Genomic DNA, 26880 nt, shown 5'->3' on the forward strand with positions numbered 1-26880 from the left:
TGTCTGGGGAGGGGAGGGGCCAGGACACCTTAGGTTCCCGGGTATCCCCGCTGGCTTCCTAAGGGTTAACCCCTCCAGACCCCCGGGAACCCCCTAGTGACGTCAAGGGCGGGGTCTATACTCCCTGGTAGGGAATGCCTGGGAGATAATGGGGGGGAGGGTATCTCGACCCCGCCTCCAAGGAAAAACCAACCTTGTGCTGGCCCTTACAAGTTCCCCCTGGGAAATTGCCCGGCCTTCTCCCTCTACTGGACCATAAGGACCTATCCTATGAAGACCCCAGTTCTCCAGCGCCCTAAAACCTTCAGTCCCCAGTCTATGGGATTCCCTTTCCCTAATCCTGTCCCCAAAGCTAGGTGCCCAGGGCGGATTGTTTCGGGGTCACAGGGCCTGAAAGAGGCTTCAGAGCGGGGACCAAGGGCAGGCAGGGTGGTCTGAGCCAGAGGAGGGGCCTCAGTCCCCAGCTCCCGTTTGGGAGGGGGGCCAACGGGGATGCACAGTCAGGCAGCGGCCAGTGGTCCCGCCCAGTCCCAGTAGGGGTCTCCTGCTGGTTGCCCTCGGCTGCCCTGGTGGTCCTGAGGTCAGAGGGTCAAGACAAGGTCTCCTCAGTTCCTCCTTAGCACCCTGCCTGCAGCCCTTGGGACCCAGGAGTCCACGCTCCTTGGAGAATCTTTCTTGGGCCTAAACTAGAGACTGACTGCCCCAGTCCCCTTCCGACCCCAGAAGACAATTCCTTTCCCTCAAAACACATGCACCAGCAAACACATCTGTCACAAGACAGGTCAGAGGTTCAAGCCCAGCCGCCCCCCAGTGGTCCTGTCGCCTCACACACCCCATCTAGGACTCTCTCCAGAGCTGTTCCCTCCTTTCAGAAACACTGAAGTCCTCCTGCCCAGCGCTCATAGTCACACCTGGGGTTCGCTCTCTACCACGCAGACCTCCAGCCAACAGTCCTCCCAACTTCTTCATCCCAACCTCATTAAAATGAGATGTTTCTAATATATGGGAGAGGCGGAGACAGACAAAGAGATCCACAGTTGTCTGAGACAGAGACACACAGACTGTCAGAAGGAAAAAAAGAGAAAGGGAGACACATCTGAAAAAATTCTCCAAACTTTCTAGTATCGTATCCCAGACTCTCCCACCTCTATTTTGCCTCTGTGCCCCTGGTCTCCCCCCTCGGCTGGGCAGAGTCCCTCGCAAGTAGAGCATCCCCTCAGGTCCCTTCCCCCACGGCTCCCAGGTGGTCCCCCGCCTGCCCCCCTTCTCACCTCCGTCTGGGCGCAGGGCTCGGGATGCACGGTCCAGAGCTGGAGTCTGGGCTGGGGGGTGTGCGGTGGGGAGGGGGGGCGGACAGGGCTACAGCAGCGCAGCCTCAGGGCCACCCCCACCCCCCCCCAACCTGGCCCCCAGCCCTCCCGCCGGCCCAGCCCGCCGGGCCGCGAGCCGGGACCACCCGTGAGAAGCACAAACTTTTTTTTCCCTTTTGCAAAAAGTTTTTCTCGCTCTAGCCGCTGGCGCGCCGCCGCTCTTCCCGTTCGCCCCTCACCTCCCTTCTATGTCCCTCCCTCTTGCCGTTCTGGAGGATGAGGCGGGGTAGCTGGAAGCAAGAGAGGGGGTGCCGGGCTTATTGCACCCCCAGGACCCCCAGGATCCTCCCCCTCCCTTGAGGGACCCTATACTGCCTACTCCCCCCCCCACCCCGAACACGCTGCTGGTAGTGGGTAGTAAATCCCGGCCTGGATTCCTGGATCGGCTGCCCACCAAGAGGTCCTGAATCACAGCCAGAAAAAACAAATTGAGAAATAGATTGGGGGGCGGAGGGAATGACCAAAAAATTCACCCGGGAAAAAGAATATTGGAAGTAGGGTCGTCGACTTTAGTTGGTGCTAACTGAGCATTCCACAATCCTGTAGTTTTTCTGCCGGCCTCACCCTTTGGATGGAACATGAGGGGGTTGGGACAGAGTTGGAATGGAAACAAGATTGGGACAGAGTTGGGTTGGGACCCCTGGGCGGAAGGTAAGGGGTCCAGGCAGTATAAAAGGGAGGAGTAACGGCTGCGGCACTGGGTGTAGGGCAGGGTTTGTGTTCACACAATTACTAAGGAACTCTGAGACGGAAGCTCTGTTCCCCGAGAACTCCTGCTTTTCTTCACCTCGAAGTTCTGGAGGCTGGGGCCACCTCTGCACCTCTACGCTGCCTGCACTCTTGCTGCTCAGCAAAGCTGCCTGCTCCCTCTGCTGGTCCTTCGAGCACATGACACCTTCTCCGAGTCTGGAGGCAGAAGAGAATGGGGAAAGCTTAGATCCCCCAACCAAAGCCCACCTGGGAGCCCACGGAGGGGTTATATAAGCCCAAAGAAACGGAGGGGTACCCTGGCAGAGGCTCCTACTGCAGAGTGGTGGTGTCTGACAGGGGATTGCCCTTTCTTTAGGACTTGTGTTGCCATGGTTACTGGATGCAGGGGAAGGGGCAGCTATTTTAGTCTCTCTGACTTTTCTTTAGGAGAAAGGGGAGAAGACATGGGTTGGGGGAAGGAGCCTCTTCCATCAGCCCTCAGATAGCCCTCCCACATCTTAGTTCTGCTTCCAGGAACCACCCCTCCTTGGGTCTGGAGGGTCAATTAGTTAACTCTTCAGTCTGAGGGTCAAGGGGAAAGGTGAAACTAGGGAGAGGTCTGAGGCCTGACAAATATATGTAGTAACTGTGGGAGGACAGATAAGGAGCCCTATTTTAACCTCCCTCCCCCACATGACTTTGACCCAGACACCAGTTAAACCCAAAGGGTCAGGCAAGATCAATGATGATTGGAGGAGGGACCATGCAATGTTCCTTCCAGTGGAGTTCTTTCAGAGTACACTGCTTTCTCCTCTCCATCCAAGACTCTAGATCAGCGATTCTCAGTTTGCTTTCAATATCCCTTTACACTCTTAAAAATTATTGAGATTTTGTTTATGTTTGTATCAACTTACCATGCTAGACATTAAAACTGAAAAAAAAAAAAAAAGTTGTAACCCAAGAATACACAAGCACACATCCCATTAACAAAGATGTCAGAAAGATGATGTAATCACATGTCCTATAGCTTCTGGAAAACTCCACTCTAGACTACTGAGATGTTGAAAATGAAAAGGCAAGTACCATCTTAGTTTTATTGTGAAAATAGTTTTGACCATGTGAAGGGGTCTCAGGGACTTCCTGGGAGTTCCCAGGCCACACTCTGAGAACTGTTGTTTTGGACCACCATCCCAGCCCTTCATGATTCACACTTGACATTTTTTTCTTCATTTTTATTAGGAAAGTATAAACTTTGCCTCCCCAATGGGTCCTTCCCCAGAGAAAAACCAGAAAACTTTTCAGGCTTAGCACCGCTCTCTCTGAACTCCCATTTCTGGGGCTTTCCTAAACACCTCCCCTTAGCCCCTCGCCCAGGTCCCTGTTGAGCCTCCCTTCTAGCACTTCCACAGCCCTTACCCTTGGCCAGACTGTCTCCCCCATCCCAAGGTTGCTGGGCTCTTGATTGCTCCTTCCTTCCCTTACTTGAGGACTTTCTCTTCTCTGGAGAGACTAAGTGATTTTTCTCTGCCCTCTCCTTCCCACACTCCCTCCCATCTTCTTGGACAGTTTAAGGTAGGAACTCACGCTTTCTGGATAGACTTCTTTACAGGACACACTTTCCCCATCTCCCCCACATATCAACCAGCCTGAAATGGGCCAGAGACTGGACACAAAAGTGCCCATTTGGGTCTCAGAGGGGTCAATCCAGTCATATTGCCAGATGACCCATGGGGTGGAGGTGTGGGTCAGGAACCTGATGCCTCCAGCCACGGAGGCCCTCTGTCTGGGGACCCCTAGGTTGATCTCTTCACTCCAGACCCCCAGGTCCTCTTGCTAGCTGCAGCCACAGGCCTCTACCACCATATCCGGCACATCTGTCTTGACCACGTTGCCATCACGGTCAAGGTAGAGGAGAGAGAGAGGCCTTCGGGCAGTAGGGACACAGCAAGAAGTACCCAAGGGCCAAGGGTTGTTAGCCTTGAGGAGACTGAAGACAGCGGAATGGAAGGAGGCGGCAATGCCAGGGCTGCCAGCCAGGTGGGGGGGACACTGGCCACTGCAGTAATTCAGCCGGTACCCCTCGGGTTGCAGGATCCAATCCCGCCATCCCAGCTCCTGGAAGTCTACATAATGGTCTCGCCGACAGCATAAGGGGGTCGCGGGCTCACAGCTGGGGGTCCTCCTCCTGGCCCGGCCTGCTCCAGGCAATTTGGGCCGGGTCTTAAGTTCCAGGAAGGGCCGCTGCTCTCCTGCTGTGTCCAGGAGCTGTGGGGTGACAGTGCGGTTGCCTTCTAGGGGACTGCAGTCCAGTCGGAGTTTCAAGACACCAGACTCCTCACGCTTCAAGCCGCTAGAGGGCAGAGTTAGGGCGTGCCAGCCCGGGGTTGTCAACTGGTGCTCAGCCAGAAAGACGCGGGACCCTCGGCCTCTCCTCCTGCCCCCCCATCGGAAAATCCTCAAGGAAAGAGGGCCGGGAAGGGTGGGGAGCACTTGCAGCCAGAGGCGAGCATGATACAGGTGGTGGGACCGAGGAGTGGACAGGTGGAAGGTGAGTGTGGAGCTGCAGGTGGCGGTGGAGGAGTCTGCCAGAAAGATGAAGGGATTGGAGAATGTGAGCGGAGATGATGCTGTCCCCTGAGACTCCCAAGAGCCCTGCCCTCTGCTCTCGCCAGCTCCCACCTTCGGAAGAAGCAGGGACTTAGAGGCTACTCCGGCTCCAATTCCTCCTCTTCCTTCCAGACCCGGCTCCCTCTGCTCCTGCTATCATTGTCAAGCTCCCTTTCTGCCTCCCTGCCCTGTCAGCTCTCTGCCTGTCTCTCCCTCACCCACCTGTGAGGACAGCAAAGCTGATGACCTGCTCCCCATTCGCTGGAACCACTCTTCCCCGCTGCAGTCTCCGGAGGGCTCTGGTGAGCACCGCCTTGGGTGGAGGATGAGTCAGCCGGGGACGACTGGTCAGCTGTAGTCCCTCAAGGATTTGCTGCTTGGCCAGCTTGAGGACCAGAGCTCGCTCTGCTTGGGGTGCCAGTGTGGGGCCCCCACAGGAGGGACACGCAGACCCTGCCACCTGTGCCCACACCAGTGCCCACAGCAGCACCAGCTGGAGCTGGACCTTGAGGAGTCCCATGGTCCTGGTGAATGGCCCAGGGTCAGGTCTGGGGCCTCGGAGGGCCGTTGCTCCTCCTGTTGAGTCTGGCTGCGTGGAGGCCAATGAGGAGGGCACGGCGGCTGCAGCCACCAGTGCCACACCTACCCTTGGCCAAGGGTAGAGCCACCTATCTTCTGTTGCCTGGAACTCAGGAAGGCGGACAGTGGATGGTCCAATGGGTAGCGATGTTCAGTGCAGTCTGCCAGTTTGACCCTCACAGCTCATGTCTGGCTACCGACCGGGGCCTCTCTGGAGCCAGCAGCCTAGGGCTCCCTCACCTAGTGGTCAGCAGGCAGACCTACCCTCTGAGCCCCAGGATTGGCCAGCTGTGCTGCCCATCAGGCCCCTGCCGTGGGTGGAGGTTCCCCCCTGGAGCTCAGGTTTCACCATCTGGCCCTGGTCACGGAGCTTGAGGTAGGGGTGGGGGGGTGGGGGGCGATGTGGACACGTATGATGCAAGAAGGAGGAGGATTTCACAGGCTCAATCCCCAAGGTCTGGGGCTCGGGGGAGGGAGCTCCATGTGAGCAAGGTGGGAAGGTCACTTCCCCCCATACCTCCAGTCTGTCTAGCTGCTGGCCTCCACTGTTGCAGCAGTTTCCATGAGGCAGCTGGGAGTCCCAGTGGTTATTTTTCTGGGCTAGAAGGAGAGCTTGGTTCTTTTTATTTCTAGCAATGGGGCTGGGACAGGGGTGAGAGGCCGGGGGGCTGGCGGTAGGAATGGAGTCCTCTTGCCCAGGCCAAGGTGGCAGTGTCATGGGGCACAGAAGTTACCTCCTGACCTTGCCTGTGCTGGCTGCCCAGAGTCCAGTTGGACCGGAGCACAACGTGGACGAGGGCTGGAGCCTGGGCGGGGGATGGCATGTCACTGTGATGTCTGGGGAAACCTGGAGAGGTGGGGGAGGTGGTGATGCAATATTACATCAGGGCAGAGTCCATCAAGGATGGCAGAAGGGCATGAGACTTGGAAGGGCCTGTCCCAGACACTGGTTCTCTTTCAGGGGACTCCAAGAGCTGCCTAGATTTGGGGTATCCTAGGAGTGGTGCCAGCCTCAGTTAATGGTGGTGGGACATGGAAGATTTATGGGCTTTTAAGAACAAAACATGGCCAGTATAGCAACCTGAGTCCCAACCCCAGCCTTCCTTATTACACTCCTCACTGCCTTTAAATGGGAGAACCAAGGCCTCATGTCATCAGCCTTTCTCCTTATGCCCCAGTTTCTTCAAGAAGCTGGGAGGAAGTGAGTGCATTTTGGGAAATGGGCCCCTATTCCAGTTTGTTAATCTCCCGGCTATTCAGCCATTGGGGGCTCTCAAGATAGCCTGCTAGATTCTGGCACTAGGGGAAGAGAGGTGGCGCTTTGGGTGCCGGGACTCAGTACCACCAGTGTCCACCATGTGGCAGTGCTGAGCCACTGGACAGCAGAGGGCTTAGTGCTGACCAGCTTCCCAGGGAAGGGGCTGCTCTGGGATGTGGAGAAATTCAGAGGGCTTGCTTCCCCACCTCTCCCTCTGGGGACCCTGCCTCTATGCCAGAAGAATGAGAAGCTGGTGCCTCAGCTCTCTCCGCTTGCCGCTGCCGGAAAGCTGAGGCTGTTATCAGGACCACATCAGTGTTACCTTTAGTTCCGTTTTGGACCTCATCACTGACATGTGGCAATGGAGGGCAGTGAAGGGTGCCACGCTACAGCACCTGTGGTGGGGAGGGGGCCAATGAGACTTTTAGACCCTCTCTCCACCCTGCCTTTCTCCCTAGATCTTGAGTCATATTCAAATCCCTCTGTCCAGGGCTCTCCCCAGCTGCCAGCACCCTCTCTGTTGGTCAAACTTGTGAGTGACAGCTCTCTCTACCCCCGGGGGTCTGGACCCTAGAACTGCAAAGCCGAGGTTTCTGCCTATGGCGCTGTCTCCGAGGGCTAACCTGTGGGTGAGCCTGAGTCAAGGGAGCATCCAGAAGTGACTGCAGGAATCACCAACCCCATTCCTCCCCTGCCCTCTCTGTCAGGTGCCCCCAATTTCCAGCTCTTCTTACCCTCTTGCTGCTGTGCATGGCCTGCCCCTACCTCCCCAGTGACACTTACGTCAGAACCCAGCTATAAATATGCTCTTAGCATCTTAGTCACTTTTCCCAAGAAGTGCTCCCAGGTTATAAATACCCCAGCCATCTGCCTCACAGGCCCGCCCTACCACCAACCTGGCTGGGGGCTGGGGGGTAGCGACAGGCTTGAGAGTGGGTGAGGAAGTAGAAGGAGCCTGAGTGAGTATCTTGCCCTACAGAGAAAAGCCTGAGGAGCCTAGTGTCAGGGGCCAGGGAGTGCTGGAGGAAAAGGTTGGGAAGAGGACAATTCCACTGTTTCTTTTTTGTCAAAAGCAGAGCCAAAAAAGAGAAGGAATAATACTGACTCCTGTTACATTTAGTTTATTTTAAAATTTGCTATTTTGTTCATCTTGGATATTTTTGCATTGATTTTTTAAAATATTGCATTAAAATATTATTTATCTTGACTGATGGAATTTTTGACATCCCCTTAAAATTCTGTCTCCAAGGCAAGTACCTCACTTCACCTCACCTTAGTCTTGACCTTGGGGACTGAAGCTATAGTTGGAAGGAGGGCGGTTAGATTTGGGAGGAGGTGGATTTGGGGTGGGAGACAGTGGTGGAAGAGGGCGGCCTAGCACCAGAAGTCTTCCTTAGATTCTCTCCTTAGGTGAAGATCTCATAAAGTCAAAGGACAGAGAACTTCTGAGCAAGTAAGCATTTGCTCACGAAGCCTGCAGCTCAGATTTGCCTTTCTCCAGGAGGTCTTTCAGGCTCTATCCTTTAGGGTGCCGTTTCCAGGGACCTCAGACCTGGATAGGAGGGGGTTATATGCTGAACAAACACAGACAGCACGTTTCCCAAAGGACACATGGGTTTTGCGCAATCTTGGCCTTGGGTTGCAGACAATATCGACCCCATGGTTCAGGGCTGTCCAGCTAACGGGGGTGGGGGTGGCAATAGTGGGGGAAGAGGGCAAAGGTCTGGAGAGGACCCAATCTCAGAGCAAATGCCTCCCTCTTCTCTCCCCAGACTTTCCTTTCCTTCTCCCCATCCTACTCAAGTGGCCCTTGACCAGTTCCATCTCCCAAACAGGACTCCTGGCTGGAGCCCTGAGGATCAGTGAAGGAAGGCTGCCTTGTCTCTGCTTCCCACCATGTGTGTGCTCACAGGTTGTCACCTACTTGCTGGTTGAACAGTGATCTGTCTCATCTCTCGGACCAAGGACAGAAGGAGGAGAGGAGCAAGTAAAGCCCAGGTCTTTATTAGCTGGAAGACCAGTGAAGATGGTTCTAGGAAGTAGGATGGGGCCTAAGAAAGGAGGCAGCCTGGAGAAGGAGGAGTCATGATGTGTGGGACAGACATAAAGTTCAGCCCTAAGGCGACTGTGAGGAGAGAAAAGTGGGCAGGGCAGACAGGTTCTGTGTCATCGGGGGTACCAATCAGGGTCCTGGCAGGAAATAAAAGACCCACTCAGCTGTCTATGTTTGTATCACTAAGAAGACTCAATGAAGGACCTCTTTTCAGAGGTATGGGCAGGGTTAAGGGAACTGAGGAGGGATGTTGAAGCACCCAGGAACTAGCAAAAGGCAGATCAAAGGCTAAGAGGAGACAGGCCAGCGTGTTTCTTACTCCTCTCCCTCTGCCTAGGTTCCAGGGTTCTGTGGGACTGTCGCTATGTTCATATCCCTACAACTCCTGTCCAGCTCCCCACCCCCTCCACAGCTCCAGCTCTGCCCAAGTTCTGGTATCCCTGCTTCCACACTCTTGGCTTGTAAGAGCTTTCCATTCTTGCTAGTTTGCTAGGCCAGTCAAGCTCAGCAGGAAGCCAGAGGCCAAAGGAACTCAGGTGAGTCTGCCCCCAAGGGTACAGAGCCAGATGGATAAGGACAAAGAATGAATGAAGGCATGCCAAGAGAGGCTTTAGCAACCCACTGGGCAAGTCAGAGGGAAAAGGGCTCAAGACATAGAGAGGATGTAATGTTTGGTGGATCTAAGGGAGGGACTCTCTGGAGATCCAGAAAAGCAGGGAACGGAGCTGGCCAACTCATCCTGCAGTGGGGGACGTGCAGTAGAAAGGGCAGGGAGGCACCATGGATTGCAGCTGGGCTGTGGGTGTCTGTCTGGGACTCAGATGGCACTGCTCATGGCTGGAGGGGGATTAGAGTCCCTGGGGTGGCAGTTGAGCTCATGGGGCTTGCTGAATGGACTCCGCCCCAGGAAAGGGGCTAGTCATTATGAAGATGGTACCATGGCTGTCCTTAGATCACATCTTAGGAGATGTGATGAAGGTCTCCTCACATCAAAGTGGGGATAATTTCCCCAAGTTGCTCAGGAAGAGGGTGTCCATCTTCTGAACAGAGGCAGTAAGAGGGCCACACCCTACTATCAAGGAAGAGCACCTCCGTCAGGGCGTGTTTGCCTGTCCCCCCTCCCCCCAGCGGCCTGTGCCACACACAGACTAACTGCACCCACAGGCCTCTACCACCATGTCAGGTATGTCAGTCTTGACAATGTTGCTGTCCCTGTCATAGTAGAGCAGAGAGAGGGGGCGCCGGACGGTGGGCACACAGCATGAACTCCCTCTGGTGGTGCCTGCAGCTGTGTTGACCTTGAGAAGATTGAGCACCGAGGTGTAAAAGGAGGCGGCGATGCCTGGCATGCCTGCCACATGCAGGGGGCACTGCCCTGTGCAGAAGTTCATCGCATAGCCCTCAGGCTGGATGATCCAGTCGTGCCATCCGATCTCCCGGAAGTCCACGAAGAACTCTTGTCGACAGCACATCTTGGACCTGCCCTGGCAGTCGATGCCTCGACGACGAACCCGGTGCTGGCCCCCGACTCTCACCCGAGCTGTCACGAAAGGCCTATGTGCAGCCCTAGCCAGGACGACTGGGCTCCAGTCCACCTGTTCTTCAGGGGCCAGCTCCAGGGCCAGGTGCCCCTGGCTATAGGCAGTCTGAGCTTCAGGCCCCAGGAGAAGCTGGTGCCAGCCAGTGTCGTCTACCTGCAGCAGGTGCTGAGTGGCCGAGGTGAGGTTGGTGTCACGTGGGCTGAGCTCAAGGACCCTCACCTTCAGAGGGCAGGTGGTATTGGGAGGGAGCTGCACAAAGAACATGAGGCTGGCCTGCTGGACCTCCAAGCCTCCAGCCGAGCTGTCAGAGGAGAAATGGAAATCCAGACGAGTCTGAGTAGTGTTGCAGAGGCCTGTGGACACGAGAAGCTCCAGTCATTGTGGCCTTCTGAGTGTCATTCTACCTGCTACCTCGCTGTGCGTTCCTTCTCAACCACAGTCCTGGCACTGTTAAGGACCCTTTCCTTCTTAAAAATCTCTTCTCACAACTCTCTTAGGATTCTTCCTTAATTTTCTTTACTGGCTTTTCTTTCTCTGACCATCCCTCCAGTGCAAGAGTTCTTTGGTCTGTCTTTGACCTTCACTTCCTCTTTTTTTTTTTACCCTTATTTCCCCAACCAGGGATCGAGCTTGCCCACCCCCCTGCAGTGGAAGCTCGGAGTCTTAACCACTGGACCCCCAGGGAAGCCCCATTTCCTCTTACTCTACACTGAGGGGAGCCCTGACCCACAGCTGTGGGCAGCCAACGCAAATCTTATGCTGGTGATTCCTGAATCTGTCAGTCCAGTCCAGACCATTTTGCACCTTGGGAATCACCAAGCTTCAGGCCTAAACTTCTAACTGCTTAACTTTGCCACATTCTGTGGAAATGTAGAAATCATTATTTTCCTCCCTATATACCTCTCTCTCTGTTCTTAGAATTGGTCGCACCATTATTTTGCTTATCATCTTTAGAAACCCTAAGATCACCTCCTTTATTCTCCACATCCAGTTCCTCACCAGAGTGGTTCTAATGACTGGCATAGGGACTTACCTGGCTGTCCAGTGGTTAAGACTTCTAGTGCGAGGGGCCTGGGTTCAATTCCTGGTCAAGGAACTAGGATCCCACTTGCTGTGGAGCTCGACCGAAAAAAAATGGCTCTGCATTTCTTCCTGTGCCTATCACTGTTGCCCGATTCCCCCTCTTCGTCTCTCACCTGACCTACTGAAACACATGAATTGGATTTCTGCTCCCTCTACTCCTGCTCTTGTCAGGATCACTAACACCTCCCATGTTGCCATATCCACATGGTTTCATCTCTATATTTGCCTTACCTGAACTTCAAGCAGGTGTTTGACACAGTGGACCATTCCTTCCTTCTGGAAATATTTCCTTCTCTTGGCTTTCATGACTCTGGCTACTCTATCTTGGTTTCTTTGGCTGACAGCTCCTCTTCCTCTGCCTGACCTCTAAATGTTGGAGGTCCTCAGCTCCCTTCACTTCTCTATATGTACTCTCTCCCAGAAAGATCCCATCAATTCCCTTGGCTTTCAATTTCATCTATATGCTGATAACTCCCCAGATACCTATATCTGTGGCCCTGACCTCTCCCTGAGCTTCAGGCTTGTATATCCAGCCGCAGATCTGATATTCCACTAGGATATCCAATGCTATCTCAAACTTTTCAAGTTCAGAGAAGAACTCTAGGTTTATCCTCCCTGACCCCCAACTCAAACCTGTTCTTTCTTCAATCTTCCCTTTCCCTATAAAGGAAAAATAGGGACTTAAACCAAAGTCTTGCTTGCCCTCATTCCCTTCTTTGAAATTATCTGCAGACCTGTCAACTATATCTCCAGTTCATAATGTAATTTCACTTAACCCCACCTCCTCTACCATACATTAGTTCAACCCACAATCATCTTTTTCTTGAACTATGGCAATAGCTTGCCAAGTGATTGGTTCACTCTTGCCCACAAAACCATTCTTCACACATTAGTCAGAGTAATTTTGTTTTTTTCCTGGCTGTGTTATGTGGCATGTGGGATCTCAGTTCCCTAACCAGGGATCAAACTCACACCTACTGCAGCTGAAGCACGGAGTCTTAACCACTGGACCACCAGGGAAGTCCCAGAGTAATTTTTTTATAGCATAAATCTGATCAGCTTAATCATCTCAGCTTAAAACCCTTCAAAGGCTTCCCTTTGCTATTTGAATAAAATCTACACCCCTTAACAGGGACTTCCCTGGTGGTCCTGTGGTTAAGAATCCACCTTCCAATGCAAAGGACATGAGTTCAATCCCTGATCCTTGGGGAACTAAGGTCCCACATGCTGTGGTGCAGCTAAGCCCTAGTGCCACAACTAGAGAAGCCTAGTCACCACAAGGAAGAGCCTGCGCACTGCAATGAAGACTCAGAACAGCCAAAATTAGAATACATAAACCCCTTAACATTCTTGCCTAGAGAAATCCATGGACAGAGGAGCCTGGCGAGCTATAGTCCATGGACATTCAGAGTCAGACACAGCTGAAGCAACTTAGAACACACACACAGCATAGAAAACTTGAATGATTAGGCATTCTGCCACTTAATGACTATATTCTACCTATACTGGGTTTTTTTCTGTTCCTTGAACGCTTACGAAGCATGGACCCACCTCATGGCCTTTGCACTTGCTATTTCCCCTGCCTGGAATGTCTTTCCCAGAATGTTGAATGACTGGCTCCTTCTTGCCATTCAGTTCAAATTTGCTTCTTTAGAGGGGCTTCCCTGACTGACCTAGCTAAAACAGCCTTCAACTTTACCCTCATCTCTTTAATACACTATTCTGTTTAACCGGTCTTTATGGCCACTGTCGCTGTCTGTAATCATCTTGGCTTTTTTGTTCGTTTGTTGACTATATGCTTCTCCTTCCCTCTTCTTCCCCCATCCCCACTCCCAGCCAGGATGTAAACTCCACAAAGGTACAGATTGTGTCTATGTGGCCCACCACTGTATCCCTAGCACCTGGTACATAATAGGCATTCAATAAACACTTTTTGAGTGGATGGCTTTTCATTCTTTTTTTTTTAATTCATTTTTTTTTAATGGACCAGTTTTAAAGTCTGTTTTGAATTTGTTACAACATAGCTTCTGTTTTATCCTTTGGTTTTCCGGCCGCGAGGCATGTAGGATCTTAATTCTCTGACCAGGGATTGAATCCCCACCACCTGTGTTGAAAGGTGAAGTCTTAACCACTGGACTGCCAGGGAAGTCAGGTCTTTATTCTTATTTTATGCAGACATCAGAATTATTTTCCAAAAGGCTAGATCATAAAATTCATAGTTAAAAAAAACTTATTGATGAATACACCTGTTTTAGGAGGCAATTAAATGCCATTATGCTTTGGCCTTAGTGACTCTTTTTTATTTAAGTAAAGAATGCTTTATTGTGGGAATGTCACTGATACGCTCATGGGCATAAAAGAGCAGAAACTAAAATTCAGCTAGACTTGGCGTGAATTGTAAAGCCTGGAATATGGTTGTTCTAGACAGCTCTGAAAGTCTACAAGATCTCAGTCATCTCAGTCTTCCTACGTAAGTCTACTCCCTTCTTCTCTTTCTGTGGATCTACCTCTTTTGCCTCCCTGTGAACTTCCTCAGGTCCCTAAATGGTGGCCCCAGCTCCTGAGTCTACAGAACTTTTAACTTAGTTAAAAGTTCTTCCTAGCTAAGTGACCTGATTCTTCAGTGTTCCAATTCCAAAATCCTTAAAGAAGAGTCTGATTGGCCCAGCTAATGTTTTCTTATTAGGTCACTAAGCGCTCTTACCTTTTAGAACCTTGTAAGTCACCCCAATTATGGCAGGCAGACACAGAACCAGCAGGGGCTGTGGTAGACTTTCACATTGTTGACTACCAGTGAACAATACCTCCCAATATTCACAGTTTTGTGCAATCCCTTCCCATATTAATTCTGGGCTTGGCACATGACTTGATTTGGCCAATGAGAAGTAGGCAAGCACGGTGCAAGTAGATGCTTAATAAGCACTTAATAAGTACTTTGAGGCTTCCCCCTCTTGGAAGGAAACCTTTATTTTAAATTGCTTTTTTTCATTTGGCCACATGTGGGACCTTAGTTCCCTGACTGGTTATTGAACCTATGCCCCCTGTACTGGAGGTGTGGAGTCTTAACTACTGGACTGCCAGAGGAGTACAGGAAACCTCTAAATGCTTTAAAGAAACTTGAGCTAGACTACTGAATGATGAGAAGCCATGTGGAGAGAGACTTCGTAAGATCAGAGGCCATCCTAGAGATTTCAGCCCCGTCTGAGAATGCAATTACTTGAATGACCTCAGCGATCCCTCATCAAGTGAAGGAACTGTCCAGAATAAGTCCAGTCAAACTACAAAATCACAGAAAATACTGATTTTTTTTTTTTTTGCTTTAAGCCTCAATTTTTGAGCTGATCTGCTATATTAATGGATAACTAAAACAGAAATAAGTATCCGAAGTGGTGTACACCATAGAAAAGGCTTAAAATATGCAGTACAGGCTTAGGGTCTGGGTGGCAGACAAGGGATGGAAGGACAGCAGGGAGACTGTTAGTGAAGGCAGGAAGGACAGTGAAGAAATCGCTGTTGGAAGCTAGAGAAAGGGGAACCTGTGTTATGTATTGGCTATCGTCTCTGGTAACTTGGAAGCTAGAAATGGTATCTAACAAAGTTGTGAATTTAGCTAAAGATATTTCCAGCAGAATGTTGAAAGTTTGGCTTATTTTAGCTGCCTATGATAAGGCATCTCAAGAGTGAGATGAACTAAAAAAGGAACTGTTCAGTGTTCAAGCAGAATTTAGAGAAAAACTTTCCAACAGGACTTGTTAGATTGAACAATAAAATATTTTTTCATTCCTCAACTCTGTCTGGCAAAAGGTTCTCAAACTAAGAAATGGTCTCAGGGCAAAAATCAACCCCAGGACACTGCAGGTAGAACATGGCTTCAGAGTTATGATCAAAACAGTAAAGGATAAGCTCTAAGACCTTTTGTTAGGATCTAACATCTTTGTTAAGATCTTTTTTTTTTTTTTTTTCAATCACACTAGTTCCCCAGCCAGGGATGGAACCAGTGCTCCTGCAGTGGAAGCACAGAGTCTTAATCACTGGGCCACCAGGGAAGTTCAAAGATCTAAAATGTAAGATGTTTTTCTATAGATTCTCTCAACTAGACAGAAGGGTTTCTAAGAATCTTATCCCCCAACACCCTGACTTGTAACCTAAAGATGGGCATCTGTCTTGATAGAATGGAGTGCCTTTTGTCTGACTGAGTAGACTATAATTTATTATTTAAAAGGCTCACAGAGTTTTAAAGAGAATTTTAATAGGGAAAGCAGCACCAATTTGGACTAAAAGAGATAGAGATGACTCAGAATGAAAAGAAGTCTTCAGGTCTCCAGGCCCCCAATTTTTGGGGGCAGATGCAGGCTGAGAAAATTACTCTACTGCAAACACAGGCCACTTTTTATTTAAAAGGAAAGACATCTGGGGCTGGCACTAAGTGCTGAGAGAGCAGATCTAGAAGCCTAGGAGAGCAATGGTGGGCTCTTCTTAAGAGGAGAGGAAAATTGCAGAAAAAGGCCTTAACCAAAGGAATTCCAGACTTAGGGTAGAATTTTCATGAACCAGTGACTGCTCTGCATCTTCCTCCCCTGGCTCCCATTTTGAACAGGTGTATCTATTATGATTATCCCATTCCTGTCTCAGCATTGTACGTTAGGTATGTGGGAAGAAGATAACTTGAATTTTTAGGTCAAAGGCAATGTTGTGCTGGTAAATATTTAACAACTGGATTCCAGAGTTGGGGGAAAAGGCGCTGATTAATAGTGTTAGCCAATTTCTGAGGAATACATTCTCCTATATTGGCCAATTTCAGACTACCACTGATACCAATGAATGCACAGTTGGCAGATGTTTACCATCAGGCCTCAAGAGCCAGTCTGAGCCAGTGTCAGGACACCACTGGAGGGTCTTCCCCTGGTTTCTCCAGGGCCCCAAGCTCTTTCTCTTTGTATCTCCAGCAAGAACAATTCTCAGATCTTCTCTTTCACACAATGGTGGAGATGATATCTTAAGCTGGGAATGAAAACTTGAAACTAAAATATTTAAATGTAAAAGATAAGATCCAGGGATCAGTCATTCTCATCTCCAAAGTTCATTTTGGGTCACACCCCCTCCAGCCTGAATGTTGTATTCATTCATTGATTAGCAAATATGGAAAGTATATAGACTTTAAAGTCAGAGAGAACTGTGTTTGAATTCTGCCCTTGGTAAGCTGTATGACCTTGGCCATGTAAATTATCTTCTTTGAGTTTCAGTTTCTGCATTCTTAAGATGGGAATGATAAAATGTTAGTTGCTCTTTGCGACCCCATGGACTGCAGCCTGCCAGGCTCCTCTGTCCGTGGAATTCTCCAGGCTAGAATACTGGAATGGGTTGCCATTTCCTTCTCCAGGGGATCCTACTGGGGATCTTCAGGGAATCTACTCCAGGGGATCTCCAGGGGATCTTCCTGACCCAGGGATAGAACCCAGGTCTCTGGCATTGCAGGCTGATTCTTTACCATCTGAGTGACCAGGGAATGATAAAGTCTACTTTATGCAAGGATTAACTGAGAGGAGGCAGGTACAATAAATACCTGGTAATTGTCATTACTGCCACAGTGTGAAGCATCAGGGATACAAAGGTGAAAAAAAACCATCCAGAAGGCACAGTGGTAAAGAATCCACCTGCTGATGCAGGGGACATGGATTTGACCCGTGATCTGGGAAGATCCCACATGTGAGGAGCAACTAACCCCATGAGACGCAGTTACTGAGCCCACACTTTGGAGTCCAAGAGCCACAACTACTGAGCTCACGTGCTGCAACCACTGAAGCCCTCATGCCTAGAGCCTGTGCTCTGCGACAAGAGAAGCTGAAGCAATAAGCCTGTGCACAGCAATGAAGACCCAGTGCAACAAAAAATAAAATAAATATTAAAAAAATAAAGTAACAAGGCTTAGTTGCAGATAGGATGGTGACAGCAATAAATAATTGTAAAACCAATCAGGATTGTGGTGTTCAAAGGACTCATGGTTTCATGGCCGTTGTCCACTTTGTGTTCATCCACTCCAAACTACCTTCAACTCCAAATGCAGTCTGTTTCTTCAGAGTTTTACTCGTGTTTTTCCATTTAGGATGTTGTTTACCATTTTTTACCCATTGAAGTCAAACTTCCTGTACAATCTAGCCTATTTCTAAACTTCTAAAAGACTTCCCTGTCCTGTCAGATCCCAGTGACTGACTTCTGGCCATCAAGGGCTTGTGTTCTCATCCAGCATTAATTTCATTCTGCCTTGTGTTCTAGGTAATTTATTTCTAGCAGTAACAATTAAACTCTTCATGGGCAGAAGCTGAGTCTTCTAAGTTCCCTGCCACCTTCTCCCTTCTAAGTGAAAGAAAGTGAAAGTGTTAGTCGCTCAGTCGTGTCCAACTCTTTGCAACCCCGTGTACTGTAGTCTGCCAGGCTCCTCTGTCTGTGGGTTTCTCCAGGCAAGAATACTGGAGTGGGTTGCCATTCCCTTCTTCAGGGGACCTTCCCGACCCAGGGATTGAACCTGGGTCTCCTGCATTGCAGGCAGATTCTTTACTGTTTGAGCCACCAGGGAAGCCCATGCTTTCTAAGTACATTAATTAGTTCACTTAATTCTCTCAACTATCCTCTCATTATCTCTGTTTTGCAACTGAGAAAACTATCAACAACCCATGACATATATTAATAAGTAGCTGAGCCAGAATTTGAGCCCAGTTTATCTGGCTCCAGAGTTTGTGTTCTTAATTATGAGCAGAAACCCTTTTTTGAGCTGGAATAGGGTCTCATTCATCACTGGGGACTCTAGACATGGTCAAGCTGACCTACAGAATGGTTTGGTTGGTTGTCAAGCATCTACTCTGTTTGCAAGAGGCAGAGTGGTATAATGGTCAAGGTCAAGGACTTGAGACTCAGGCTGTCTGGTTCCACCACTTACTGGTCATATGACCTTGAGCTAGCTACTCAACCTCTTTGAGCCTCAGTTTCATCACTTCTAAAATACAGACGATAATAGTATTTGCCTACCTGACTTGTGAGGCTTTCAAGGAGTTAGTATCTGTAAAAGGTTTAGAACACTGTAAACATTGTATGTGTGGGTGTTCATTCGCTTCAGTCACGTCTGACTCTTTGTGACCCTATGGATTGTAGCCTGCCAGATTTCTCTGTCCCTAGGATTCTCCAGGCAAGAATACTGGAGTGGGTTGCCATGCCCTCCTCCAGGGGATCTTCACGACCCAGGGATCGAACTCGAGTTTTGTGTGTCTCCTGCATTGCAGGAGCCATCGGGGAAGCCCAAATATTGTATAAGTGTTAGTTATTTCTACTATATACTAGTCTCTGGTGATAATGTAAGGAATAAATGACAGTTCCTGAACTCAAGGGGGTCGAATTCTATGGAAAGACAGACTTCATAGAAAACCTGGAAACAGACAATTCCACAAGGAAGGTCCAGGTTCTGGGTGAGGGTATGGGGGCCACAAGAGAGGGAGCCCCTCGGCCTCAAGTCAGGGTGGGTATTTTCAGGATAGGAGTGCTGGGTCTTGAAGGGAGTAGATGCTGACCAAAGGAAAGGGACCAGGATTGGGAAGGGCCTTCTAAACCTAAGACAAAACTTGCAAGAAGCTCAGAGGCAAGAGAGATCACTTGTTTATGTTCTGTTTCTCAGATCCTGTCTCTGAATTCTATTTTTTTTTTTTGGCCCCACCTTGAGGCTCCTGAGATCTTAGTTCCTCAACCAGGAATTGAACCTGGGCTCTCAGCCATGAGGGTACAGAGTCCTAAACCACTGGCATACATGCTCAGTCACGTCCCACTTTTTCTGACCCCATGGACTGCAGCCTGCCCTCCAGGCTCTTCCATCCATGAAATTTTCCAGGCAAGAACACTGGAGTGGGTTGCCATTTCCTACTCCAAAACCACTGGACCACCAACGAATTCCCCTGTCTCTGAATTCTTGATATTCTCTCCAGCTGCCCACTAAATTCTCTACCCAACTGCTGTTCTTTATCTATCCTTTAAATATCTTTCTGAGCCCCATTTTGACCCTGTTCTGATGTGGGGACCCAAGGTAATCAAGGCAAGAGGACAGGAGTCAGTGGAGCGAAATTGTAATCGGAGTGTTTCTCTTTTCTACCTTTTACTCAAATGAGGTATCTGGGGAGGACAGGGTACAGAGAAGCTGGATCCTGGGGCCAGAGGAGGGACAGACTCTCCAGTTCCCAGACCCTGAGTCCAGGCTCAGGTAGTGGTTGGGCTTACATCACAGCCTGTGGAAGTGTGTGGGGCCTGCAGAGAGAGGAACCAGGGGAGATGGGGTAGGCAGTCTTAAAGAGAAGTGAAAGGTACCCACTTCTCATGTGCCCATTGATCAAGTCTAAACTTATAAGGGAGCGCTTGGGCGGGTGGGGGTTTGGAGCCTGTGATTAGGAGACTATAGACTGTGAGAGGCCAGAGTTGGGATGGTTTTGGGGAGAAAGTCAGAGGTTAGATATCGGGGAGGTAGCTTTTCGTTTCCTGAAGAGATCAAGTTTAGGGGAAGATCTATAGGCCAAGAACCCACCTGTCTCGGCAAAGCTGATGATCTCATACTCCTGTCCCTCATCGGCTTCCGGAAGCGCCCCCTGTGGGGGCCCGTGGAGTCGATGCAGGGCAGCCCGCAGAGCAACTCCGGACACAGGCCGGCCCAGGGTGGGGCGCTGGCTGAGGTGCAGCTTGTCCAAGATGCTCCTCTTGGCCAGGTTAAGCAGCAGCTCCCGGTGGCTCTCCACGTCCAAGGCAGGCTCCCCGCATGCTGGACACTGTCTGTCAGCCCTGGGAGTGGCCACCATGGCTGCAGCCAGGACCAGGAAGGCCAGGAACAAGGAGCAGATCATCACCAAGGGGCTTCCTTGAGCTATGCACCTGAGACAGAGCTGCAAGCCCGTGGTTCAGGGTCTCAACAGCTGTGGTCTCGGCTCCTTCCCTGCTGGCTGCCAGGGGCCCCGGAAGGAGAGTGTGTCCAGCTGGCATGACTCCTGGTTGTAGGGGGTAGAGTAGTCAAACATCCAACTTGAGAGATGAAGCAGTTACAGGTAGAATCTGGCAGAAGCCACATAGTCAACGAAAGTACAGAGTGGGGGATGTGAGGCGAGGTTGGTTGGGTTGTCCCTTGGCCAACTTTGGGAGAGAGTGGGTTACCCATGTGAGCTGCCAGGCCCGGGGACAAAGGTCAGAGATGAAATTCCTCTTCAGATTGATAGCTTTGCTCGGAAGCCTGGCAGTAGGGGGTGGGAGTGGGGTGTGGAGATCAGAGGTTTAAAGATAGAATGTTAAAACATGACTTTCAAACGTGAGGGGGTCATTGGCAGGACACTGTAGGTCATTGTCATGTAGGTTGTTGAGAGTTCATTTTCCCCTGCCTGGTCCTTCTCAAAGCCCTATCGCCCTTTCCTCCCTCCCAGAGGCTCACAGTCCAGACTCCTTTGTAGCCCTGGGTTGGGTTTTGCCCTGTGGGGCTCAAAATCACATCCAGTCAGAAGGTTAAAGAAGGGGAAGGGAACTGTTCTAGCCAGGTCTTCTGGATCCTCAGAGGGAGGTCTGAAATGCAGAAGGAGCTTGAGATCTAGATTTCCTCAGACTTGGAGGCTTCTCCTCTTTAAGAAAAATACATTCTGAGATTTCTCAGAATCCCTGGTGTTCTACCCCAAAGGTCCTGAGGAGCAGGTCTCCAAGGACAAGTCTCTGCATCCACAGCTGGGATTTACCTGGTAGGGGTGGGCAGGTGGAATTAGGAATATAGGTTTTTAAGCCAGATGGCCTGGGTTAAAATTCTGTCTCTTCCTTTTATAAGCTGTATGACTGTGGGCAAGCAACTTGACCTCTCTTACTTCAATTTCTTCATCAGAGAAATGGGAAAATGATTATTCATGATTCCAAAATCCAAAAAACTTTGTAATCCATACTACTTTGGAGGTAGTTCATATGGTAGCTAAACCTGACCTGAAGAGAAGTGTGGTTACTCGTGGTCTTTTAAAAACTCATACTGGAGACTATTTATACATTTTTACTCCAGAAATATTATTTGATTATGGGTGATATATATGTACCATTTTACTTTTCTATTTTTAATTTTTGGCCACGTACCCCATGGCTTGTGGGATCTTAGGTCCCGGACTAGGGATTGAACGTGTGTCCTTGGTAGTGCAAGTTCAGTTCAGTTCAGTTCAGTCGCTCCGTCGTGTCCTACTCTTTGCGACCCCATGAATTGCAGTACGCCAGGCCTCCCTGTCCATCACCAGCTCCCGGGGTTCACCCAAACCCATGTCCATCACGTCGGTGATGCCATCCAGCCATCTCATGCTCTGTCGTCTCCTTCTCCAGTAGTGCAAGTGCAGAGTCCTAATCACTGGACTGCCAGGGAATTCCGTATTTTACCTTTCTGAAACCTGAAATTTCCTGAACTCTGAAACGTGTCTGGTCCTATGGATTTTGAATATGGAATTACAGATCTTTAATGATTTTCTGAGAGTTATGAACTTTAAATAATTTTATAAAGTACTTACACTGGCTGGCACAGAATAAGGGCTTAATTAAAGTTTTTTTTTTTTTGGCTTAAATTTCTTGGCTTAAAGAAATTTATTCTTGCACAGGTCTGAAAGACAGAAATCCAAAATCTGTATAGTTGTTGTTTAGTCACTAAGCCATTTCTGACTCTTTGTGATCTCATGTAATGTAGCCTGCTAGGCTCCTCTGTCCATGGGATTTCCCAGGCAAAAATACTGGAGCGGGTTGCCATCTCCATCTTCATAAAGTTTTTTTTTTGTTGTTGTTGTTGATATTTATTTTATTTGTTTGACTGCACCAGGGTGTTTTTGTTTCATTTTTTTGGTCACCTTTTGTGTCATGTGGGATCATAGTTCCCCTACCAGGGATCAAACCCATGCCCCTGCAATGGAAGCACAAAGTCTTAGCCACTGGACCACCAGGGAAGTCTCTTAATTAAAGTTTATTATTATTCTCACTACATACTTTTTTTTAATATGACATTTTAACTTTGCATAGGGTAAAGTTTTTTTTTTTAATTTTATTTATTTTTGGCTGTGCTGCATTGCTGCGTGGGGGCTTTCTCTAGTTGTGGTGTGTGGGCTTCTCTTGTTGCAGTACATGGGCTCTAGAGCACAGGCTTAGAAGTTGTGGCATATGATCTTAGTTGCTCCATAGCATGTGGAATCTTCCCGGACCAGAGATCAAAACTGTGTCATCTGCATTGACAGGCAGATTCTTAACTACTAGGCCACCGGGGAAGTCTGCTTCATAGATTTTTTTTGTGGGCCAGAGTACCTTCACCTCTAGATGTGCTGAAGAAATTCTGCCAATATTTGCCCTCCTGGACTCTGCTTTCTTAGATACCATGCCCCCAGTCACCATCTCTGGTGCAGTCACTTAACAAGTCATCTCTGCTGCCATTATATTTTTAGCACTGCACACAGGACCTATAATACAGGTGGTTAAAGCACTTACTGGATGAATAAATGCTAGTGTACAGGCTGGTTATCAGAAATCACACTTGACTGAATTTTTGTGTCACAGTTTATTAGCTTCTCAACAGGAGCTCATCTTTTCTTCTTCTTCTTTTTTTTTTTTTGCCATAAAGTGTATGGGAATTTAGTTTCCCGATCAGGAATGGAATCTTCACCCCCTGCATTGAAGCACACAGTCTGAACCATTGGACTGCTGGGGAAGTCCCTCTTCTTTTTTCATACCTGTGATAGAAGTAGATTTATTATAAAATTTCTAGTATAGGCTTATTACTCTTGCCTGGAAAATCCCATGGACGGAGGAGCCTGGTAGGCTGCAATCCATGGGGTCGTGAAGAGTCAGACATGACTGAGCGACTTCACTTTTCACTTTCATGCATTGGAGAAGGAAATGGCAACCCACTCCAGTGTTCTTGCCTGGAGAATCCCATCTATGGGGTCGCATAGAGTCGGACACGACTGAAACGACTTAGCAGTAGCAGCATAGGCTTATTTATTTATAAAATAAGGGTTTTATTGAATTTTAACAAAAAATTCACATAACATAAAATTCACCCTTTAAAGTATATAGTTCAGCAGTTTTTAGTACATTCACAGAGTTCTGCAAAAATCACCGTTATTTAATTTGAGAATCATTTCATCATTCCCCAAAGAAACCCTGTACCTATTAGTAGTCATTTTCTAGTAATCTTCCAATCTACAGGAATTGATCTTATATCTAACATTTTAATTTTCCTAATTTCATTCTTGGATATAAGTTTACCTGGAGGTTGGGAGAAATAGTTACATTGCTCTTTGTTTCATGTCTTAATTACATTATGTACTTCCCAGAACCCCTCAGACTCTAAGATGATTTCAACTGCTTCTCTTCTCTCTGACAAATAGTTGGGAAATAAGAGGTTAGCAAAAGCAGGAGAAACAGAGCAGGGTTTCTCTTAGGGGTGGATGCTTCATGTTTCTGCCTTAGCTGTTCTTCAATTACTGTATTTGTCCCTAAAAGATCCTACTGATTCACTCTGCATTATGACACACAGATCCTTTGAAACCTGCCCTTTTCAGTTACATTTCCTGTTTTTAAATTTTATTTTATTATTAAAGTATAATTGCTTTACAATATTGTGTTAGTTTCTGCTGTACAATTAAGTGAATCAGCTATATGTATACATACATCCCCTCCTTCTTGAGTCTTTCCCAACCCATCCCACTACTCTAGGGCATTACAGAGCACTGACCTGAGCTCCCTGTGCTATACAGCAGCTTCCCACTGTTTTATATATGGTAGTGTATATATGTCAATGCTATTTTCCCAGTTCACCCTACCTTCCTCTCTCCCCCACCATGTCCAATTGCATTTCTAACAGTGCAGATGGTGACCGCAGCCATGAAATTAAAAGACACTTACTCTTTGGAAGGAAAGTTATGACCAACCTAGATAGCATATTCAAAAGCAGAGACATTACTTTGCCAACAAAGGTCCGTCTAGTCAAGGCTATGGTTTTTCCTGTGGTCATGTATGGATGTGAGAGTTGGACTGTGAAGAAGGCTGAGCACCGAAGAATTGATGCTTTTGAACTGTGGTGTTGGAGAAGACTCTTGAGAGTCCCTTGGACTGCAAGGAGATCCAACCAGTCCATTCTGAAGATCAGCCCTGGGATTTCTTTGGAGGGAATGATGCTGAAGCTGAAACTCCAGTACTTTGGCCACCTCATGCGAAGAGTTGACTCATTGGAAAAGACTCTGATGCTGGGAGGGATTGGGGGCACGAGGAGAAGGGGATGACAGAGGATGAGATGGCTGGATGGCATCACTGACTCGATGGACGTGAGTCTCAGTGAACTCTGGGAGTTTGTGATGGACAGGGAGGCCTGGTGTGCTGCAATTCATGGGGTCGCAAAGAGTTGGACACGACTGAGCAACTGAACTGAACTGAACTGATGAAGATAAAATGTCTCAGTTCAAAATCTGGGACTTTGTTGCCCCAGGGTTCCTTATCTTTTTTTTTTTAACTAGAATTATTTTTCTCTTTATTTATTTATTTTTGGCTGTGCTAGGTTTTCATTGCTTTTGGGAAGGCTTTCTCTAGTTGTGGGGAGCAGGAGCTACTCTTCGTTGCAGTGCACGGGATTCTCACTGCAGTGGCTTCTCTTGCTGTGGAGCACAGGCTCAGTAGCTGTGATACATGGGCTTAGTTGCTCCGTGGCATGTGGAATTTTCCCGGACCAGGGATTGAACTGGTATCTCCTGCACCGGCAGGCAGATTCTTATCCATTACACCACCAGGGAAGCCCAGGGTTCCTTCTTTTATAAAATGAGTACAAGGGCAATACCTACTGTTTTGAGGATTAAATTGAAATAACAGATGTAGAATGCTACATATCCTATACTCCATGTACATATATTGTTGTTGTTTAGTTGCCTTAGTCCCTAAGTTGTGTCCAATTCTTTTGCAACCCCATGGATTGTAGCCTGCCAGGCTCCTCTGACCGTGGGATTTCCCAGGCAAAATTTCTGGAGTGGATTGCCATTCCCTTCTCCAGGGTATCTTCCTGAACCAGGGATAGAACCTGCACCTCCTGCATATGTCTCCTGCATTGGCAGACAGATTCTTTACCACTGAACCACCAGGGAAGTCCTATATACATACATACATAACATTAATACAAATATTAGTTATTATTTCCTCCTGGCCATCACTGCCTCCTGCCTCCAACTTGAAAACCTGCAAATTGCTGATTTTTGAAGGAAAGGAGAATTTCTTATCTTTATAACCTCGTTGGTTATCCATTGCCTCTCTGATGAACTCCAACTTATATTCTTCAAGGTTAGCTGAAATTTCACCTTTAGCATCTCTGTAGCTCATTTGATCTCTCTTACGTCTAAGAACTAAACACTCCTTCTTGTGTTTCCACAGCACATTGAACACCTATTATAGCACGTGTTTGTTGTTGTTCTTTAGTTACTAAGTTATGTCTGACCCTTTGCAACCCTATGGACTGTAGCCCTCCAGGATCCTCTGTCCATAGGATTTCCCAGGCAAGAACAGACAAATGGGTTGCCATGCCTTCCTCTAGGGGATCTTCCTGACCCAGGGATCTAACCTGCATCTCCTGCATTGGCAGATGGATTCTTTACCACTGAGTCACCTGAGAAGCCCCATATATGTTTGTGTGTGTGTATATATATATATATATATATATATATATATATATATATAAAATATTAATACAAATATTAGGTGTGTGTCTCTTACATCTCCTGCATTGGCAGATGGATTCTTTACCACTGAGTCACCTGAGAAGCCCCATATATGTTTGTGTGTATATATATATATATATATATATATATATATAAAATATTAATACAAATATTAGGTGTGTGTCTCTTACATCTCCTGCATTGACAGGTGGGTTCTTTACCACTAGCACTACTATGTAATAAATATTTAATGACTGAATTCTATCCATGTACGACTACAATGCTTTGAGGGAGTTAGTAAAGAAATGATGCAAATACATGTAATCAGTAACTAAATTGATTCTGCCTAGGATGGACAGTGTGGGGGAAGTTGCAAATTTAAGATGATCTTTTAAAAAAGAATTGTGTGTTAAAGGATGGTGGTGTGAAGCAGTGATTTTAAAAAGGATGGACTTAAACCTACTTTTAGTTCAGTTCAGTTCAGTCGTTCAGTCACGTCTGACTCTGTGACCCTATGGACTGCAGCACACCAGGCCTCCCTGTCCATCACCAACTCCTGGAGTTTACTCAAACTCATGTCCATTGAGTTGCTGATGCCATCCAACCATCTCATCCTCTGTTGTCCCCTTCTCCTCCTGCCTTCAATTTTTCCCAGCATCAGGGTCTTTTCCGATGAGTCAGTTCTTCCCCTCAGGTGGCCAAAATATTGGAGTTTCAGCATCAGTCCTTCCAATGAATATTCAGGACTGATTTCCTTTAGGATGGACTAGTTGGACCTCCTTGCAGTCCAAGGGACTCTCAAGAGTCTTCTCCAACACCACAGTTGAAAAGCATCAATTCTTTGGTGCTCAGCTTTCTTTATAGTCCAACTCTCACATCCATACATAACTACTGGAAAAACCATAGCTTTGACTAGACCTTTGTTGGCAAAGTAATGTCTCTGCTTTTTAATATGCTGTCTAGGTTGGTCATAGCTTTTCTTCAAAGGAGC

The 26880-nt window shown here is 48.3% G+C and overlaps 2 protein-coding genes across 2 annotated transcripts; both read right to left on the reverse strand.

Annotated features, from left to right (window-relative positions):
- Positions 1 to 3119: 3119 nt before the first annotated feature.
- INHBE (inhibin subunit beta E) lies at positions 3120 to 5557 on the reverse strand. Its single transcript, XM_019960969.2, has 2 exons — positions 4890 to 5557; positions 3120 to 4642 (listed from the first exon to the last, which is right to left on the reverse strand). The coding sequence occupies exons 1-2, from the start codon at positions 5185 to 5187 to the stop codon at positions 3894 to 3896; spliced, it is 1047 nt and encodes a 348-aa protein (XP_019816528.1). The 5' UTR covers positions 5188 to 5557; the 3' UTR covers positions 3120 to 3893.
- Positions 5558 to 7609: 2052 nt separating this feature from the next.
- Positions 7610 to 20266, reverse strand: INHBC (inhibin subunit beta C). The gene is made up of 2 exons (XM_019960968.2): positions 19739 to 20266; positions 7610 to 10451 (listed from the first exon to the last, which is right to left on the reverse strand). The coding sequence occupies exons 1-2, from the start codon at positions 20049 to 20051 to the stop codon at positions 9706 to 9708; spliced, it is 1059 nt and encodes a 352-aa protein (XP_019816527.1). The 5' UTR covers positions 20052 to 20266; the 3' UTR covers positions 7610 to 9705.
- Between the last annotated feature and the right edge of the window lie 6614 nt (positions 20267 to 26880).

Source organism: Bos indicus, chromosome 5, assembly GCF_029378745.1.
Source record: "Bos indicus isolate NIAB-ARS_2022 breed Sahiwal x Tharparkar chromosome 5, NIAB-ARS_B.indTharparkar_mat_pri_1.0, whole genome shotgun sequence".
In the NCBI taxonomy this organism is placed as follows: Eukaryota; Metazoa; Chordata; class Mammalia; order Artiodactyla; family Bovidae; genus Bos; species Bos indicus.

Excerpts from the sequence above, each read along its gene's own strand:
- INHBE (XM_019960969.2), bottom strand. The coding sequence starts at position 5,187 with ATGGGACTCCTCAAGGTCCAGCTCCAGCTGGTGCTGCTGTGGGCACTG. Across the intron at positions 4,643-4,889 it reads CAGCTTTGCTGTCCTCACAG|ACTCCTCCACCGCCACCTGC; the intron begins GTGGGTGAGGGA and ends TCTTTCTGGCAG.
- INHBC (XM_019960968.2), bottom strand. The coding sequence starts at position 20,051 with ATGATCTGCTCCTTGTTCCTGGCCTTCCTGGTCCTGGCTGCAGCCATG. Across the intron at positions 10,452-19,738 it reads CATCAGCTTTGCCGAGACAG|GCCTCTGCAACACTACTCAG; the intron begins GTGGGTTCTTGG and ends TCGTGTCCACAG.